Below are 17,853 nucleotides of genomic sequence, written 5' to 3'. Positions count from 1 at the left end.
ACTGTCTGACAGATTCCCTCTCCTCACTTCTCCTCCTCTTTCTTCTCTCCACCCCTCAGCACCACAGAGGCAAGCTTTGGATCAGCTCACACAGCTAATCTAAATACTGCAGGAGCCAAAGCCTGCAGCTCTGACTTCAGGTCAACATTAGAGGCTTTTACCTGGAGACAGTTGTATTTTAGTCCAGAGAAGTGTGGGGGCTTAGAAGTCGGCATGGTTGACAGCATGGACATGGAGAAGCAGCAGAAGCGCTGCTGCATCAGTGGCAAACAAGGAATTATCATCGGTGTGACGGTGTTGGTGTGCTCTTTGGCAGTGGGCCTTGGGGTGGGCCTCTCTTTGCCTGACACCACCACCACACCAGCCCCCACAGCAGAGCCTACACAGCCCCCCTCATCTGGCAGAGGGCCCTGTACGCCTTCCTCTGACTCCAGCGGGGACTGGAGGAATTTCCGTCTGCCCCGCTACGTGAACCCGATCCACTATGACCTGCACCTGGAGCCAGACCTGGTCGACGACACCTACACGGGCACTGTGGAAATCCACGTGGAAGTCAGCAAGCCTACCCGCCATCTGTGGCTCCACATCAGGGAGACATTTGTCAGTGCCATGCCCAGGCTGAGGATGCTGGACAGCCAGGGGGGGCAGAAGGAGGTGTCTGTAAAAAGCTGCTTTGAGTACAACCCTCAGCAGTATGTGGTGGTGGAGGCCACAGAGGAGCTGCCCATCACTGGCCCAGGAGAGGTGTACGTGCTCAGTCTGGACTTCCAGGGGTGGCTGAATGGCTCTGTTGTGGGATTCTACAGGGTCATCTACACTGAGCAGGGGGTCACCAAGTAAGTTGTTTGATGGGATTTGAATCTGTCATAACCAACACATATCACACATGCTTATTCACAAAAGCAAAAGAGCACTTTATTACACTCAACAGTATTTTGACTTACCCAATCCTATATAACAATATCTCTTCATGTTTTTGGAACAGATTAACAGTTTTAAACCCACCTGTAAATGATTTGTATAAACAGTTAATAATTGCCTTATAACACAAGGATTGTCTCTGTGTGTAAAGTAATATATTTATTCTTTTATACATTATAATAATGTTACCAGTGTATATAATTTGAAAATAACAAAGAGAAAATAACAGACAAACAGAAAAGAAAAGAAAAATTACTAAAATTACTTTACTATTATTACTATTTCCAGCTATCTCCTGATGCTCTGGGATGATTATATTGGTTGATTAATCATTTATCATCTTCTGGCTGCGTCATGAAATAATAATTATATAATTTCATATACTGTATATTGTCCCCAAATTCAATCAGATTTATGGGTATCTCTGCCAGCATTTGAAATAACATTTTGGGGTTTCAAACTATGCTTGGCTATGCATCACTGTGACTGTCCTATAAAAACCACATATCTCCAAAATGTCAACTTTTCAAAAAATGTATGACAATGCACTTTTACAGATAATCGAATGGGTTTTGATTTCTTCATCAGCCTAAGAATGAATTTCATCTTATAAAGGAGCAAATGATTAGTGCAAGTTATCTGAAAATGTATAAAAATCACTATATTTTGAGATCCATGATTTTCACTCAACAGTGACAATATTGGATCAGCTGGTGGGAACAGCAAATTACCAGCCATTGTTAAGGATTCAGTACACCTCAAATGAAACAGTTTGTATGAAGTGTGTACCCTACCCCACACCTTTCCAAAGCCAGAATTGGACAGTCTGTGTCAGACTGTTTTTGTAACTTTCTGAAACCAACAACAAGCAGGGCTACCTCAGGCAGTAATTGGCCAGGTGTGTGCCAATCAATGAAACTCTTTTTTCATTCTTCACAGAACTACTTCTGTCACTATTCATGTAAACAACGAAGTGCAAGAATGTCTTAGAGGACAGACTGATCTGTTTGTGCCATTATTCTCATTTTTGCTATTGATCACGTCTCCTTCCTCTCTATGACAGCAGGCTTTTCATCCTGCCTTTAAGTGTGGCCATATGGAACAGGTGTACTGTACACACTTGGTTTGATGAAAATTCAGACAAACTAGCTGCAAACTATTTCACTGGTTTCACTGATCCACTGGTCCCACAGGTTGGGTTCATCAACTGCAAAAGACCAGTCACCCTTAAACTGGCCAGACACCATACAGATTAGGCCTGATATTAATCCTGAACTGGTTGTCAAATTTTAGAAATGGGATGAATTTCAGCCAGATTGGTTGTGGTTTGATGTGCAGTTTGGGGTCATAATGCCTGAATGATCAAAGATCTGGCTGTTAGACTATTTGTTGGATTTCTGAGAAATTTCTCAGAAATTTTGTGTGGCGTAATAATTAGTCTCTTACAGTATGTCAGTAGTATTGCAGCAGCTGCAAACAGGAGGGTAACAGAGTAAATGAAGTAGAAATAAAAGCATGAATGACCTGTCCAAGAACTTAAAAAACCTCATGCACATTATTGAGTCAGACGTTCCATGGAATGCCCAGTTGTAATTGCATTGCATATTAATCAGATTTCATTTTATGATGATGTCTGCTGTACATCAAATTAATGGAAAACATTAGTGTGGCAGCACTTCAACGAAAAGAATGTTTTTGTGACTGTGTTTACCAAGGGTAGAGTTTTCATTCTCTATCTTCCTTTTGCCTCTCACTTTTCTTATTTCTATGATTGAAATAAAGATAAAACAAAACAAATTTCAGTTATTAAATTTCATAATAAGCAAAAATCAAATGCTAATGTTAACCTGATCAGAGGAGTCATTGGAAGCCATTTGGTAGGGTGCCTTGAAGACAAAAACATGATTTTTTTTTGCTGTATAAAAAGACAACATAAATAACATAACTTACTCTGTAAGCTTTGTTGTAACAGAAAAAAGTTTCAAGACACCATACAGATTATCATTAAATCTTTGCTCAATTTCTTTGAGTAAATTGGTTGAAATGGTACACCGTCCAGAATTAATATTTTGAGTAACAAACACTCTTACCTCTGCTCTGTAAACACTGTGTGCTCCTTTACGGAGAGCAGCTGTGGTCAGCTTGGATTCATGTCAATGTTACAAAAGATTCCAATGGTGACACATGTTTAGGTTGCAAGGAAAAAATGATCAAAACATACTTAGATTTTCTCAAACCACTCCAGAGACATAATCCACTTCTGATCTGCTGTGCTGGACTCTATGTATATATTCAAACAGTCATTGGCTAAATACATAATCTCATACACACTGAGCATGTGGATAGATATTAGAGATTACTTTGAGATTACAGAATTGTGAGTATTACAAACTGATGTCCAGTTTTGCGTGGGTGGGTGGTTTTTATATTTTGATATCTTTTTGCTGACATGAAAAAAGTCCCTCTCCACTCAAAAATATGTTCTACTTTGCTTCTTGTACCCTCACTTGGATGTTGTTCTCTTCTCTGTACAGAATGATGTATGTGCAGACTTTGTTTTCACATTCATCGGCTGAAGGAGGAAAGTTTCTCTGTGTTCACCTTAAATCTCAGTTAAATACGAGCATGATTGTGACATCACAATTAGTTAGGAGCCAATCATGATGCAGTATGCAATTAACAAGTGTAATGTGGAAACTTGAAGGCTCCAGTGCACATACACTGAGAATGGACTTTTCAATGAAGCTGCCCTGGTTGAGTCCACTAAAAGATGCTTTTACTTTCACAAGTAGTTGAGAAGTTTCTCTGGGATCAGGCTCAGTCAGGGGAGCTAACTAATACAAAATAATATAGAGGACAGCTTTTGTTCTAAATTAAAGATGGCAAACAATTTTCTTTTGTACTTACAGAGTTTTAAAAAAAAATAAAGTTTCTGGTCTCAAACCCTTTCTGCAATAATCTGTCCTTTATTTGATCAACAGAAAGATTGCTGCAACTGATCATGAGCCAACAGATGCCCGCAAGTCATTTCCATGCTTCGATGAACCCAACAAGAAGGCTACTTACAAAATCTCCATCACGCATGATGCTAACTATAATGCTCTGTCCAACATGCCACCTGAGGTAGGACTAAAGTCAGAAATATAAGTTCTTCCACTCCTTTTTCTTCATGTCTCTGTACATTTGTAATGTCAGTAAGCTGATTTTTTTTTTTTGCTGAAGTTGAAACATTTTCAACTTGTACAGATGCATCATTGCCCAGTGAATGCTGCCCAGGACAAATTGACTTTTGCTAAATCCCTCCCCTGGTCTGTCAGGTTTTGGATTTGTCCGCATGCTCCTTAAGTGGTGTGCACGGAGCATTACCTAAGATAGTGCTAGATTTGCCAAACACATCAGTTAGTCTTCATCCCCAAATCCTTTCTCTTGCAATGGATCATGGATCATCAACTGGTGAGGTTGCTAATTTTTGCCTGAGTAGCTTTAACCACAGTATTTTAGAATTACACCATATATGCCATCATGTTTAGCCTACATTTAAGACCATTAGACAGACTTCTATTAATCAGCTGGAAATATTAAAAAATCAGTTGGATACAGAGTTTCCAACCAACCAAGTTTCGTATGAGTTAGTATTAAGCAGATAGCTAGCTACAGCTAATCAAATCTGCTAGTGACAACTGTCAATATTGCCAGAAAAATGTCTGAAAAAGATCTATCACAGCTCAATAGCAGTGTTTTTTAGCTCTATTTTCTGCCCCTTTTAATTTAATTTTAATTAAGTTCATTATGGTAGTTTTGACTATTAAGTTTTTCATTCTAGAGAAAATCATACATCATCACTTTGCGAATAAAACTGTTCATAATCCTGTTGGACTCAGTATAGTTGCAGTAGGTGGAAGGAGCATAATTTCTAAAACTTTCCCATGGTTAAAGAAAAAAAACAAAACAAAGAAAGAGTAAGCTGGGCTTGTAGTGAATGCTTTGAATACTAAAAGCAGAGGAATCAATCTTGTGCCTCTGTTTTTGGACCAGGGGATCCACCCATCTCTACAGGCAGAGTGACAGCCACATTAACCCATTAGCCTTTTCCTCTCTCTAGGGAAACCCTCAACAACTGCTTGGCAATAAAGTGAGGACCTCCTTCCAGAAGTCCATTCCAATGAGTACCTATTTGGTATGTTTTGCTGTGCACCAGTTCAGCCATGTGGAAAGAACATCCGCCCGAGGAATTCCTGTGAGTTTACCACTATGTGTCACAATCAGTACCATTAATTTACAGCGAGAATTGTTGAAAAGATTTTAAATGAATATACTATAAGATTTATACTGTCAGACAAACAAACCCATACACACATACTTTTGAGTTTTGTCTTAATTTGTCTTTACAGTTGAGAATCTACGCCCAGCCAACTCAATTAGACACCGCAATCTATGCTGCCAACGTGACCAAGGTCATCTTTGATTACTTTGAGGAATACTTCAACATGTCATACTCCATCTCAAAACTGGGTACGTATAGAAATACTCTGTAGTAATCATCGTCAACCTCTTATCACTCCACATTAAACAGGGAAGTGGCTGACTCCCTCACCAAATGCTGTGATTTACATATTGCTATACTGTCACATACTATGTAAATCATTTCTGATTACACTACATGTAATTGATCTTTTTCTTTGTTCCACCTTTGTGATCATGGTGAGACCTACTTTGTTTAAGGGGTCACACTTTCCAAATAAGAATAACAAGTCTAAATGTCCCTGCTAGGGGCCCATAGAGGTTGCAGTATTATTCTCTTGGGAATATGTTCTCAAGTAAATTTTAATTGTGATTCTGTTCCTGAGAACAGCTGATCAATGGTATTAATAATAATTTAATACGTTCAGTAGATTTAAATAAACAGTAACACTAATACACACATAGTGTTCAGTCTAAACACTGCTACCTTTTCAAAGAGTAAAAGGCCTGTCTACTCTTAAACTGTTCCTGTAGGTCAAGCAACAGGTGTATAATCGCTGCAGGGGACTTGCCCCCTCAGATCAGTAACATTGACCATTATTGCTTTATTTTAATTTGCTGATGTCAATGCAACAAAAGTGAATATATCTGTGACTACTGACACAAGAGTGAGAATACAGGTGACCACTGAAACAAAAATGATTACAGCTGTGACTTCTAATTCAGACTAACTGCCTGATCAAGGTTATAAAAGAACCTGTGAACACAACAACTTTCTCAGTTTTGGCCTGGGTTGTGTCTAATGCAACATGGCTCCACATGGTGAGGAATTGCCTGAACAGAAAGAAACCAGATTGTGAGACTTCATAAAGATGGGAGAGGGTAGAAGATCATGGACTACTGAACAGAAGCCAAAACACAGTTGCAGCAGTGGTTAGGAGGAACAGGAGTACCCATGCTACCAATAACAGAAGGCACAGTGGCTGTCCTCGGAAAATGACGGCACACACAATTCAGTAAAGGATTATCTGTGGAAACAGTGACTGTTCAGACAATGTGAAGGACACTGCATGAAGTCAACCTCTACAGACGACATCCAAGAAGAAAACCATTGCTCACCAAATGACACAAAACTGCAAGGTAAAACTTTGCCAAAGACCATGAAAAGAAGCCTGATGAATACTGGCAGCACATTCTTTGGTCAGATGAAACCAAAATAAATTAGTTTGGATCAGATGGGGTCCAGCATGTTTGGCGTGGACCTGGCCAGGACTACCACAGTGACTATATAGTGCTGACAGTGAAACATGGAGGTGGGCAGGGGAGCCGGATTAATTTCAGAAGTGCGGGGGCCAAAAAGTGTGTGTGTGCGTGTGTGTGTGTGAAGGCCTTTTCATACTTTCCGCGTCAGCGGACAGCTGTGGACTTGCATGCGGACCACGGACGCGGACACAGTTCCATTCATAGCTTACTTTTCGGGGGTCCGCGGACACACAGACACATTCCACATGTGCGCACTAGTAAACAGGGTTACAGCATGATAACTTTTGAGAGTTGTAAGTATTACAAATCATTGTGCAGCCTTTAAACACAGTAACCTGTTACTCCATGCTGGATCATATTTCATTGTTTCACCAGCACTTTAAACAACACGCCCACACCAACACAGCCCCTTGTATTGTTTTACTCAGGACTGTTTTCAGCAAGGGTGAAATCTTCACTTTTAGCCACTTAGAATAAAAATGTCCTGAGTTCCACTCTGTCAAATTAAAATACCAGTTTTGATGAGCAGAAATATGCAGAGCTTGGCTCACACAATTCAGGACTGAAGTAGTGGCAGCCCACATGACCTACAGGACAGACCCAAAGCTTTGGCACTGCACTCACAGCAGCAGGGTTTCTGTGAATTACAGAAAACCTGCTGCGTCTTTTTACCGTAAATGTTGCAATATAGGGCAATTTGAAGGGATACAGTGATTTGCAACTTAAAAAGAATGTAGGAGGAGGGTAAAGTGGGGGAGGGCAATGGCACCTTGGCTCCCCTACTTCCAAAAGATGTAGGGGAGATGACATATATGCATGACAATGTGAATGCACATTTGCAAGCCCAAATACTGAATGAAAAGATGACTCCCAGTCTCAAGAAGCTTGGAAGTAGAGGAATTTTCTAACGTGACAATGATCCAAAACACACTGCAAAAATCACACAAGAGCTTTTAAATAAGAAAAAAGTGAAAACTTTGACTTGACCAGGTATTTCCCCTGACCTGAATCCAATAGAACACATTTAGAGTATTTTAGAAAGGAAAGTTGAGCAACCAAATCCCTCTAGCAAAGAGCAGCTGAAATAATCACCTTTGAAGAATGACAGAACATCTCCACAGATTTGGGCAAGACTGGTATCATCTCTGCCCAGAAGAATCAATCTGTTATCAGAAATAAAGGCGGGTAATCAAGCATACTAAATATTGACAAATAAAAGAATGTGTCTCACTAATGAAGGGTCTGCTGACTTTTGTTGCAGTTCATTCTTAAATATGGACCTTTCATTATAGTTTTATTAGTCAAAGCTGTTTAATTCTTCTTGGGTTTTGTCTAAAAACAAATAAAATTGTATTTAATAGACAGGATTTGTAATTACTTAACATTTTAGTGATATTGACCAGGGGTGTACTCAGTTTTGTTATATACTGTAGAAATTCTCTAGGAACCATTAATATCCATTCCAACTTTCATGGCCACTATTTTGTATAATATAATCTTACAGTCAGTCACTATCTCCCTGTTTGAATGACTAAAGCAGTAATGCAATAAAACATCTGATAAGCAGTTACTCTAATGCGCTCTCTGTGTTGTTTTGATCCAGATAAGATAGCCATCCCTGACTTTGGTACTGGTGCAATGGAGAACTGGGGCCTCATCACCTACAGGGAGACCAACCTGCTGTATGATGAGAAGCAGTCATCCTCCTACAACAAGCAGCGAGTGGCCAGTGTTATCGCCCATGAGCTGGTTCACCAGGTACTACACCACAACCAAAGGCAATTTATGCCCATCTATATCGAATAAGCTTTTACAATATACTGTACATCTTTAAGTAATAAATCACAGATTTGTTTTATCTCAGAATATCAGAGACATAAAATTACCTCATTCAGAGGTGAAAAAGATCAGCTCATTTACAGGTCATTAAAATCCAGATAAACATCCAGATAAAGTTTATGAAGATCTGAAGAAGGGGCAGTAGAATGTCAGAAGCATTGCCAACATAAATTACATTGTCATCACATTACTCTCCGGAATATCAGCTATCTTACTGTGATAAGAGACCTTGAGGCAGTCAATAAAGTTTTATGTCAAAGTTACAGGAATGAGGCATCACATATAGCTGCAAGCTTTTATGAGGCTCTCTTTGCACAAGTACTGAACAATAAACTTTTACAGTGTAGAAGAAATACTGTACACACATACAGTATGCTAAATGGGATTACCAAAGTGGGCTGCTGCTGCGTCAGGGCACGAGACACTCAAAGGTCCGAGAGTAGGCCCCACGTTTGTGGTAATACGATTCATCTTCATTAATCTTCATGAAATAATTTAATTCATCTACAGCAGGGTGTTTAAAAGTGCTAATTTGTTTGGTAATATGGTGTTTAATACTGTAAGTCTCATGATTAATCAATGGACTGTATGGAAAACAACCTCAGACACAACCAGGAAGAAGGCAAGAGAGCTGAAAATGTGTGGTGATTAAAGCATGGTGCAGAGCTGTGTGACATGATTTGTTGAACTTACATTGAAGCTCACAGTGGTATACACCTCACTGTGTGTGATTTTCAATATCAAACGTAGCATAAAAAAGCCCACCAAGAATGAAAGTGATTATACCTTTTAAACTGTAATGTAAAACATCTGTACAGGAGGGGTTGAGTTTTATTGCCATAGCTTAACAGTGATCCAGGAAATCAGTAAATGATTTATGAATAAAAACAGTATTACTGTCAGAGGAGAGACATTGATGTTGCATTGATGTACTGTGGAAAATGTAAATGCTTGAATGACGCATATTGCTAGTTAGACTTCTCTAAATTAGAAATTCTAATTTGGTTTCTCATTAGAATTTCCACAAAATAATGTACCCACAGCAAACATGAGGTGGTAGTATTCCAGTATAACAGTACTAACTGGCCTCTGGGGCTTTTGTCAAAATAAAAAGAAGGTACCACTCACTTATTGTCCGCAGTGTGCACTGCAGCCAATGAAAACATTTTTTAATGTTTAGTGCCAACACTTTGAAAAAATATATTTATATCTGCAATATCTGTGCATGGTTAAGTTTAGGGAAAGAAGACACTAAACATTGGCACTGGAGGTAAACTGTCCAATATGAATGTTATTGCTAGGAATACAGGGCTGGATGGCAACAGGATAAATGCATAAAGCACAAGCAGAGATGTAAGAATGGGGAGTCAGAAGTGGTCCATATCAAATTTTTGTTTGCCCTTTACAAATCTCTATGTACTCCCTTTCCTTTGTTTGGCTCCTAGAAACTCATGGTAAATGTCTTTTTGCAGTGGTTTGGGAACATTGTGACTATGGATTGGTGGGATGACCTCTGGCTTAATGAGGGCTTTGCCAGTTTCTTTGAGTACATCGGTGTGGAGAAAGCTGAGCCCAACTGGGGCATGGTGAGTTCTCAAAGCTGCACTACACTATTAGTCACAATGACAGAAGACTGGTCACTTTGAGGACTTTAGTACCCTGAAACTTGTATTGTCTCCTCTTGTGGTGTGCAGCGAGACATCATGATAATCAGTGATGTGCTTCCTGTCATGGTGGATGACGCTCTCCTCTCCTCTCACCCAATAATTGTGAATGTGTCGACCCCAGCAGAGATCACCTCTGTGTTTGATGCCATATCATACAACAAGGTATGACCACTGGAAAACCCTTCATTGCATCATTGCAAATGAATACAGTAAAATGTTTGATCCTGTACTTAACCCAAATCTTAAAATGTTGCCTCCATGGAGACAATGACATGTCAATTACATTATCAACATAAAACAGCCAAAAAGTATCAAGCATCATGCAACAGAAAACAATGAATATACTTCAACATTTTCCAGGGAGCGTCCATTCTCAGGATGCTGGAGGACTGGATGGGTAAAGACGTGTTCAGAGACGGCTGTAGAGTAAGTCAGAGTCAATCCTTCTTATCCAAGATAATAAGCTGTCTAAGTGAAGTATGAATCTCAACATGGATCTTATTTACAAGATGTTTTGAAAATTTGGATCTAAAAGTGAATCTTTTTCCTAAATGTTCTATCAATAAAGCTTCAATGTCTCCAGCAGTTGACTGATAAAAGCCTGTCTTTCTTCTTCCAACAGAAATATTTAAAAGACTACCACTTTAAGAATGCCAAAACTGACAACTTCTGGGCATCTCTGGCTAGTGTATGTTTGAGCTTACATCCATTCAAAGCCTGACTGAAAACCACTTTATTAAGATGAACTGTTTTGTGTTTTGTTTTCTGATCTTTACCCATATTCTTCTCTCTCTGCTCAGGTGAGTGGGTTGCCAGTTGCAGAGGTTATGGACACATGGACCAAACAGATGGGTTATCCTCTTCTGAACCTGTTTGTCTCAGAGGGGACTGCCAAACTGAGCCAAAAGCGCTTCCTCCTCGATCCCAAAGCTGATGCCAGCCAGCCTCCTTCAGCTCTTGGGTCAGGGATACAAAGGAGATTAAAAACCCTCTTTCACTGGTTAAATTCTCAGAGCTTTCTGAAGTGGATAAAGATGGCATTGCCATAGTTTGGCTTAATTAAACAATCCAAAAAGTCCAAGGCCTGCCAAATACTGTACTTAGCAGCTTTGGACGTGGTTGCTTATTATTTTGATCTCAAGAATACAACCTTGTTATCAGGGCCCTTATCAAACCTATCTTCTCTGAGTGGGAGCAATGACACATTTATGAAGTGACTTTTTCCTACTTACAGCAAAGTGTAAAAGTAACTTTTAAGAGCAACTCGCAAGTGATCACATGATTAATCACATGAGGGAACAGCCAATCAGAGATATAAACTGACCCTACATCTGTCATATTGTACATTCTTTTAAAAACTCCTCACAGATTGGTCAGTGGTATGTTATTCTATAAGAACATCTATAACTAGACTTTGTTTAAAAGTTAATTTTATTTGTGTGTAATCGTTAAATCTCCATGAATAATAAACATGTGACATGAACATCAATCTAATATAATTATAATAGATAAATATATAAATAGGGATGAAATAACAGCAAGTTATCTTTGGGATGTTCTGCTGTTAGTAAACGAGATATCATATAATAAGGAGAATTTAGTTCCACACTGACAACTGCAGACAATGAAGATGTTTAGAAAGTGGATAATAATCAAATCAATGCTGATTTATTCTTGTTGTCTGTTTGATCAAATCGATAGACATAAGAAAACAATAAAAAGTGGTGTAACATCCTATCAAATGTTCAAATACAAATAATAATAGACTGAAGTGACTCCATTCTTAATGATGCTGCAATCAGACAGAGCACAGAGTTTCTGTACTGCAGTCATCCAGGATCTACTCTGAACCAACTCAACACACCTCTGCAGCATTTTACACTCAGAACTAGTTTGATAATAGTTTTTAATCTGATGTTTGTGAGTAAAAGTGAAGGATTTATATTTTTATCTTTCACTGAAGTCCTAAATTTTACTTTTAGAGGTGTGATAAATACAAGCCTAGATATTTTGAAAAAATATATAAATTATATATAAGTGAGAATTTGTTTCTCAACGATAGCCTAAAAAGATTTCATGTTATATTTTCTAGGTTTTGTATGATAGTGCATTAATAACAATAATACGTTTGTTTTTGTTACAGCTACAGCTGGACCATCCCAGTCAGATGGCACTCTGTGAAAAGCAACAAGAATATGTTGAATATGTTTGACAAGAGCAACAAAGGTAGTATGCTCAACTTCAGAAGTGTGTAATCATCTTCAAAACATTCAAAATAATCAAAAATATTTATTCAAAGATAAAAGAAGAAAAGTAAGAATGAAATTAATATAAATAAAATATTAACAAGTATTTCCTTGTTAGTTTTACATTTTATTTTCATCTCATTTGTTTTCCAGTTAATATAGTCAGAAGGTTTAAATTTTATAGGAAAAACTGATTTAAACAAGCTTTCCATTGTCACTCACACACTTACAGAATCATAATGATCTGTGCTGTTTTTCAGAGCTTATTATCAGTAACTACTCACCTTCTGTGGATGGCCTGCTGAAGATCAACCATGATCACATTGGATTCTATAGAGTCAACCATGATGGCCACCAGTGGGATGCTATCAGCCAACAGTTTCAAAACAACCACTCGGTAGGGCTGTGCGATATGATGATATATATCGTGTGATGATAGAAAAACGTCTATTGTTTCATATTATACTCAATATTTTTTGTCATTTGGAGTCTGTCCATCTTTTGCTTGGATTACATTATAGAATTACTCTTCTTGGCTTTTTACTCGTGAAGCTTTTATTGCACTTACTCTCCAACTCTCCACCGCTGTCTGTCTGTCCTCCGCTTTGCTGAGCTCCGTGTGTGGAGCATGGATGTATTATAAGAGCTGGATACTGGACTAAAAAGGCGCCCATTCAGTCCAACTTTACATTGTGATCGCTTTTCTCGGCTCGAGGAAAGTTTTACAAACATAAAACCTTCATGGATTAAAAGTTCATAATAAAAAGAATCATAATTGACGTTTGCAGCTCGAGGCGTCCTGTCAACAGTTTTACAGGCGTCTCTTTAACAATGGTGGTCTATGGGGAAAATTTTTTGGGCCGCAGGGGGATTTTTTGCTGCAATACTGTGAGTGGCCACTGGGAAAAATTGGCTGAGTGGCAGCGTCCTATCCAGCTCTTATTATACATCCATGGTGTGGTGGGGCTGAGGCCCTGTCCGCAGTGAAGCACATAGAGAAGGAGAGTAGCGTGACCATAAATGACAGCTAAATGCAGAACAGGCTATGTTTATTTATGTTATTTACCTCATTTATGTGCACTTGTTTCATTTCAGTTTCAGTTTTTCTGTCATTTATGGTCGCGCTACTCTCCTCTGCTTTCTATGGTTCATCACAAGCTGAGCTGAACCCTCCGTGTGTGGAGCATAGACTGTAAAAAATAATAAAAACGTAGCCACTGAGACATCACTCATTGGTTTGCGGACCCCCATTTTGAAACGAGTTTGCATTATGACCATTGCCATCTTGAATTTTTGGAGCCAGAAGTGACCATATTTGGAAGAGAGGCTGGAGCTGACCCTAAAACTAGCTGCTAGCTTGGTTAGCACAGTGCATTTACAGTATATGGTTAACTGTGTTGATGCTAATGCTAATGCTAATTTTTGCTAGCAAAAAACAAGATTAAAACCATTAAAACAAAATGCACTTACTGGAAAAAACTGAACATCTGACTCCTTAGATGGTCTTTTAGTACAACCAAATGCTAAACAAGACTTTTTTAGTCGACCAAAATGTTATAATTAACTTACATGAACTGAAAACACTTAAATAGAGACGGCTACACCCACACCTAAACTCTGTGAATCTGGGGTTACGTCATGGTTATGCTACCTAACCAGCGCCACGGTAGTGACTTGCCTGTAATGGCACCCACCTGTCACTCGAAGCGGCCATACCCTTAATTATGTATAACTTGAAGCCTTAATAAAATTTAATATGTAAATTATATAAAAATTCACCCCACAGTTGTCATGAATGAGGAAATTAACTATAGAGACCACAACTGTTTTTTGTACCAGGCTGTAAACATGTTTATTCATACTGTACAGTTGGGCATTTTAACATGGGGGTTTATGGGGAGTGACTGGCTTTTCAGAGGAGAGACAGTAAAGCAGGTGAAGTACGTGAGTTGACAACAACTACACCCATTATGTTACTGTAAGTGCAATAAAATCTTTGCGAGTAAAACGCCAAGAAGTAGTAATTTCATTTTTAATTCGCACCAAAGATGGACAGACAACGGTCAGTGATTTTCAGCTGGGCTGAATACCATAACATGACAGGAGTATTATGAATTTTGAGAATTAAGTTGTAATGCTATGAGACTGAAGTAATTACAAGAAGAAAGTCATAATTTTAGTTTGAAAAAATTGCATAAAATACATTTTGTTGTTGTATGTAATATATTTATTATAATAACTGATATTATATAATATTGTAACTGTTGTATTTGTATTCAATGAATATCCAGTGACCCTAATTCTCTGTCATACCCTCAATACTGGCATACTGCAAGACCTCTTTGTTCCCAAAACATTTTCCTTATATTCCATGTATTTTAAATACTTTTGCCTACATTTAACCAATTTTTGATTTAAAACTGCCAGATATACACATTATTTAAAATAAGTCAAAAGGTTTGGATCTTAGTCTTCTATACGATGCTTTGCACCTACAATGCTAATATCTTAGCATTGAAGCATTTGACTGTACTTCATCATCATGGACTCACTTGCAGTGAGATTTACCAACAGGGAAATCTTCAGAGAACTGACTGTTGTTTTAATCTGCAGTTTGACACAGTTTTCTTGCTTAAACAGGAGTTTGATGCAGCTGATCGCACAAGCTACATTGATGATGTTTTTGCTCTTGCAAGGTAAGATTTCAACCAACACTACACTGTACAAATATTCACGTCAAGAATCATATACACTGGCTTTGAATTCTGTTTCATTTCACTGTTCAGGGCAGACATCATAGATTATGGCAATGCCTTCAACCTTACCAAGTATCTAACAAATGAGACTGAGTACATAGTCTGGGACCGTGTGGCCTCTTCTATCGCCTATGTTCGGGACATGCTGTCAAACAATGCTGAACTCTACCCAAAGTTTCAGGTGAGCGAGCTGCTAAGCTTTCTATGTGCTGATGTATCAAATTTCAAACAGAAAAACCCCTTCATACATATGTTTATCTGTCACAAATTAATTAGAATTGTCAACCAACCACCTCAGCAAAATTAATTTAATTAATAATTAATTTTCTTTTCATAATGTTGTATGTACTTTATTGATGAATTACCTCGTCATTAGGGAACCTCCTTTTTGGTTAGGATTTGTTAGTGCCAGGAGGGAGCACTAACCCTTGTTCAATTTAATCAATGAATAAGTCTCATAATCGTGAGTTCTTGTCCCAAACAGTGACCTCTGTTTACTGCAGCTCAAAGAAACAACCAAACACTTTTAGGATAAATGAAGACATTTATTAATAGCTAAACGTCTTGAGGATACATGATAAAGCATAGATAATATAAAATATACAGATAATGGAAAATAATAAATAAAAAGAAAGTAAAATAAATAAATAAATAAAGAAGGCCAAAGAATGATAAAAAAATTAATAAAGAAAATTATTCAGCAAGAGTGGCTCGAAGTGCGTGACTCGAGGCTTAACGTGATGTACCGGGAATGCTAAAGGGAAAGCTAATTCAACTTCTCTAAATAAATTCTTGAATTTTAACGTTATTCGACATCAACCCTTGATCACAAAGCCATGTTATGCCTTACTGTTGAGGTGTATCGTCGTGGTAGAGGCGTCATCTCAGCAGGTCCAGCGTTGTTTGACGCAGCATCACCAGCGGTGTATCAGCTGTGGGCTGTGGCGCATCTTAGTGGATGCAGAGGCGTTGAATGTTGGTAAAGAATCAAGCCGTTTCAGGCTGCTCTGGCAGAGTCTTCAGGCCGGCTTCACTCCTGGGTTGCAGTCTTGCTCTCAGAGAGCAGTTTCAAGCGTTCTTCTTTTTCTTCTTCTTCTTCTTCTTCTTCTTCTTCTTCTTCTTCTTCTCCTTCTCCTTCTCCTCATAAATAAACAAAACAAAACAAAACAAATTAACTAGTTGCAATAAAAGGTTAAACACGGATATATTTGGTTGAAAAACAAATAGAAGAGACGTCTTAAGAGTTTTCTTGAGTTCTTGGAGGCCAGCTCAAAGGGGAATCTCTTTGAGGCTGTTTTTATACGTTAGAATGAACGAGGGAGGAGTTTGGGTGTGTTCTAAACGGTTTCGCGCTGAATTACTGATGAATATTCAATTTCCTTGTAAACACATTCTTTTCATAATGTCCGAGCATTCATGATATTTCTCATTAATAACGGTCCTGTCAGATCGTATCATATTTGTGAAACCATTCAAAAACAGTTAAGCAATGTACATGATTCATGATAGGTCAGTTCTTCTAATAACAAACATTAACCTTCATATTAACACTTCACGATGTCTAAGCATACGACCTTCATTAGTTCAACTTTATCAAACTATTTACACAACTTAAACCATCTACTGAAATAAAGTTTAATACTTCAGTGAAAGGAAATAAAGTTAGGCAACACTTACTTTTACAATTACTTTCAGAAACATATTTAAATATAAGTTGACATAGCTTACTTCATAATATAAAAGCATTCAACGTGAGTATTGTTTAACAATAAATGACACCCTTAAACTCTAACCTTAAACCCTTAAACTATAACTTTAAACTAAAATCCTTCAAATATTATCTTTACATTCCTATTATTTTAGAAACTTCATTCTTTCAACCAAACTACTTATCTAATTTAACTACTAAAATATGATTGTCTATGAGGTTAATAGATCACAAGTTAAACACTTGTACATGTACAAATACATGGTTATCAAACATTCATTAACTCTTCACATAAGGGAATTTAACTCTGCACAAGATGCATGCATCAGCGTTGTGTTACAATTGCTACAATGGCATCTATCAAAGAGTATACACCCACAAGATAATACATCGACGTTGTGGTTGTTCAACAGAAACCGTTATACATTGACTTTTATTCAGCTTTAAGCCACATTTTTATGATAAACTTTTTAGATCTTGGTCGTTCTTAACTATACCTTTTAACCAGATTAAAGATTTTAGTCATCAGATGTCTGGATCTTAAGTTATCAGAGAAACAAGCTGAACAAATGTTAGCAGCAGCTTGGCTAGCAGCCCCTCCCGGAAGTCCAGTGCTTGTTGAAAATTGTAGGAAAAACATTGATTTGTTACGTGAAACAGCTTTATTCAGTATTTTTATTGTTTTTTTAATCCATGTGTACGTTTGTTCCGGAGAGGAGGAGACCTCTGCAGATAATTCGGCTCCCTGTAAAAACATCCTGAATGATGAACAAAGGAGTAATCCTACTAGAAGTAACATTGCTGGCTTGAATGTTTATGATAAAGTGGATCTATAATTAATGTTTGATATTAAGTGAAATTGAATGTTCTAGAGGAATCATTACATAATCTGGCTTCAATTCACCACCTCACCATCTGCTTCGCCAATTTCCCCTGTCTCCAATATGTTCGTACGCATAGGTCAGAGTTTTCGTACAGGTGTGCACATTCTC

The 17,853-nt window shown here is 38.0% G+C and overlaps 1 protein-coding gene across 1 annotated transcript in view; it reads left to right on the top strand.

The window, feature by feature from the left end:
• Nucleotides 1-17,853, top strand: part of LOC122998833 (glutamyl aminopeptidase) — a 29,935-nt gene continuing 12,082 nt past the window's right edge. The window contains exons 1-14 of the mRNA XM_044375866.1: nucleotides 1-836; nucleotides 3,903-4,044; nucleotides 5,024-5,158; nucleotides 5,313-5,433; nucleotides 8,249-8,403; nucleotides 9,957-10,070; nucleotides 10,179-10,313; nucleotides 10,512-10,577; nucleotides 10,774-10,839; nucleotides 10,952-11,112; nucleotides 12,295-12,377; nucleotides 12,658-12,794; nucleotides 15,038-15,093; nucleotides 15,184-15,334. Coding sequence (XP_044231801.1) covers nucleotides 214-836; nucleotides 3,903-4,044; nucleotides 5,024-5,158; nucleotides 5,313-5,433; nucleotides 8,249-8,403; nucleotides 9,957-10,070; nucleotides 10,179-10,313; nucleotides 10,512-10,577; nucleotides 10,774-10,839; nucleotides 10,952-11,112; nucleotides 12,295-12,377; nucleotides 12,658-12,794; nucleotides 15,038-15,093; nucleotides 15,184-15,334 — 2,145 coding nt within the window. The 5' untranslated portion in view covers nucleotides 1-213. The remainder of the gene's footprint in view (nucleotides 837-3,902; nucleotides 4,045-5,023; nucleotides 5,159-5,312; nucleotides 5,434-8,248; nucleotides 8,404-9,956; nucleotides 10,071-10,178; nucleotides 10,314-10,511; nucleotides 10,578-10,773; nucleotides 10,840-10,951; nucleotides 11,113-12,294; nucleotides 12,378-12,657; nucleotides 12,795-15,037; nucleotides 15,094-15,183; nucleotides 15,335-17,853) is intronic.

The sequence above is a fragment of the Thunnus albacares genome, chromosome 15, assembly GCF_914725855.1.
Source record: "Thunnus albacares chromosome 15, fThuAlb1.1, whole genome shotgun sequence".
NCBI lineage: Eukaryota > Metazoa > Chordata > Actinopteri > Scombriformes > Scombridae > Thunnus > Thunnus albacares.
Note: the sequence above shows the minus strand (reverse complement) of the source record. Positions and strands in the feature narration are given on the sequence as shown.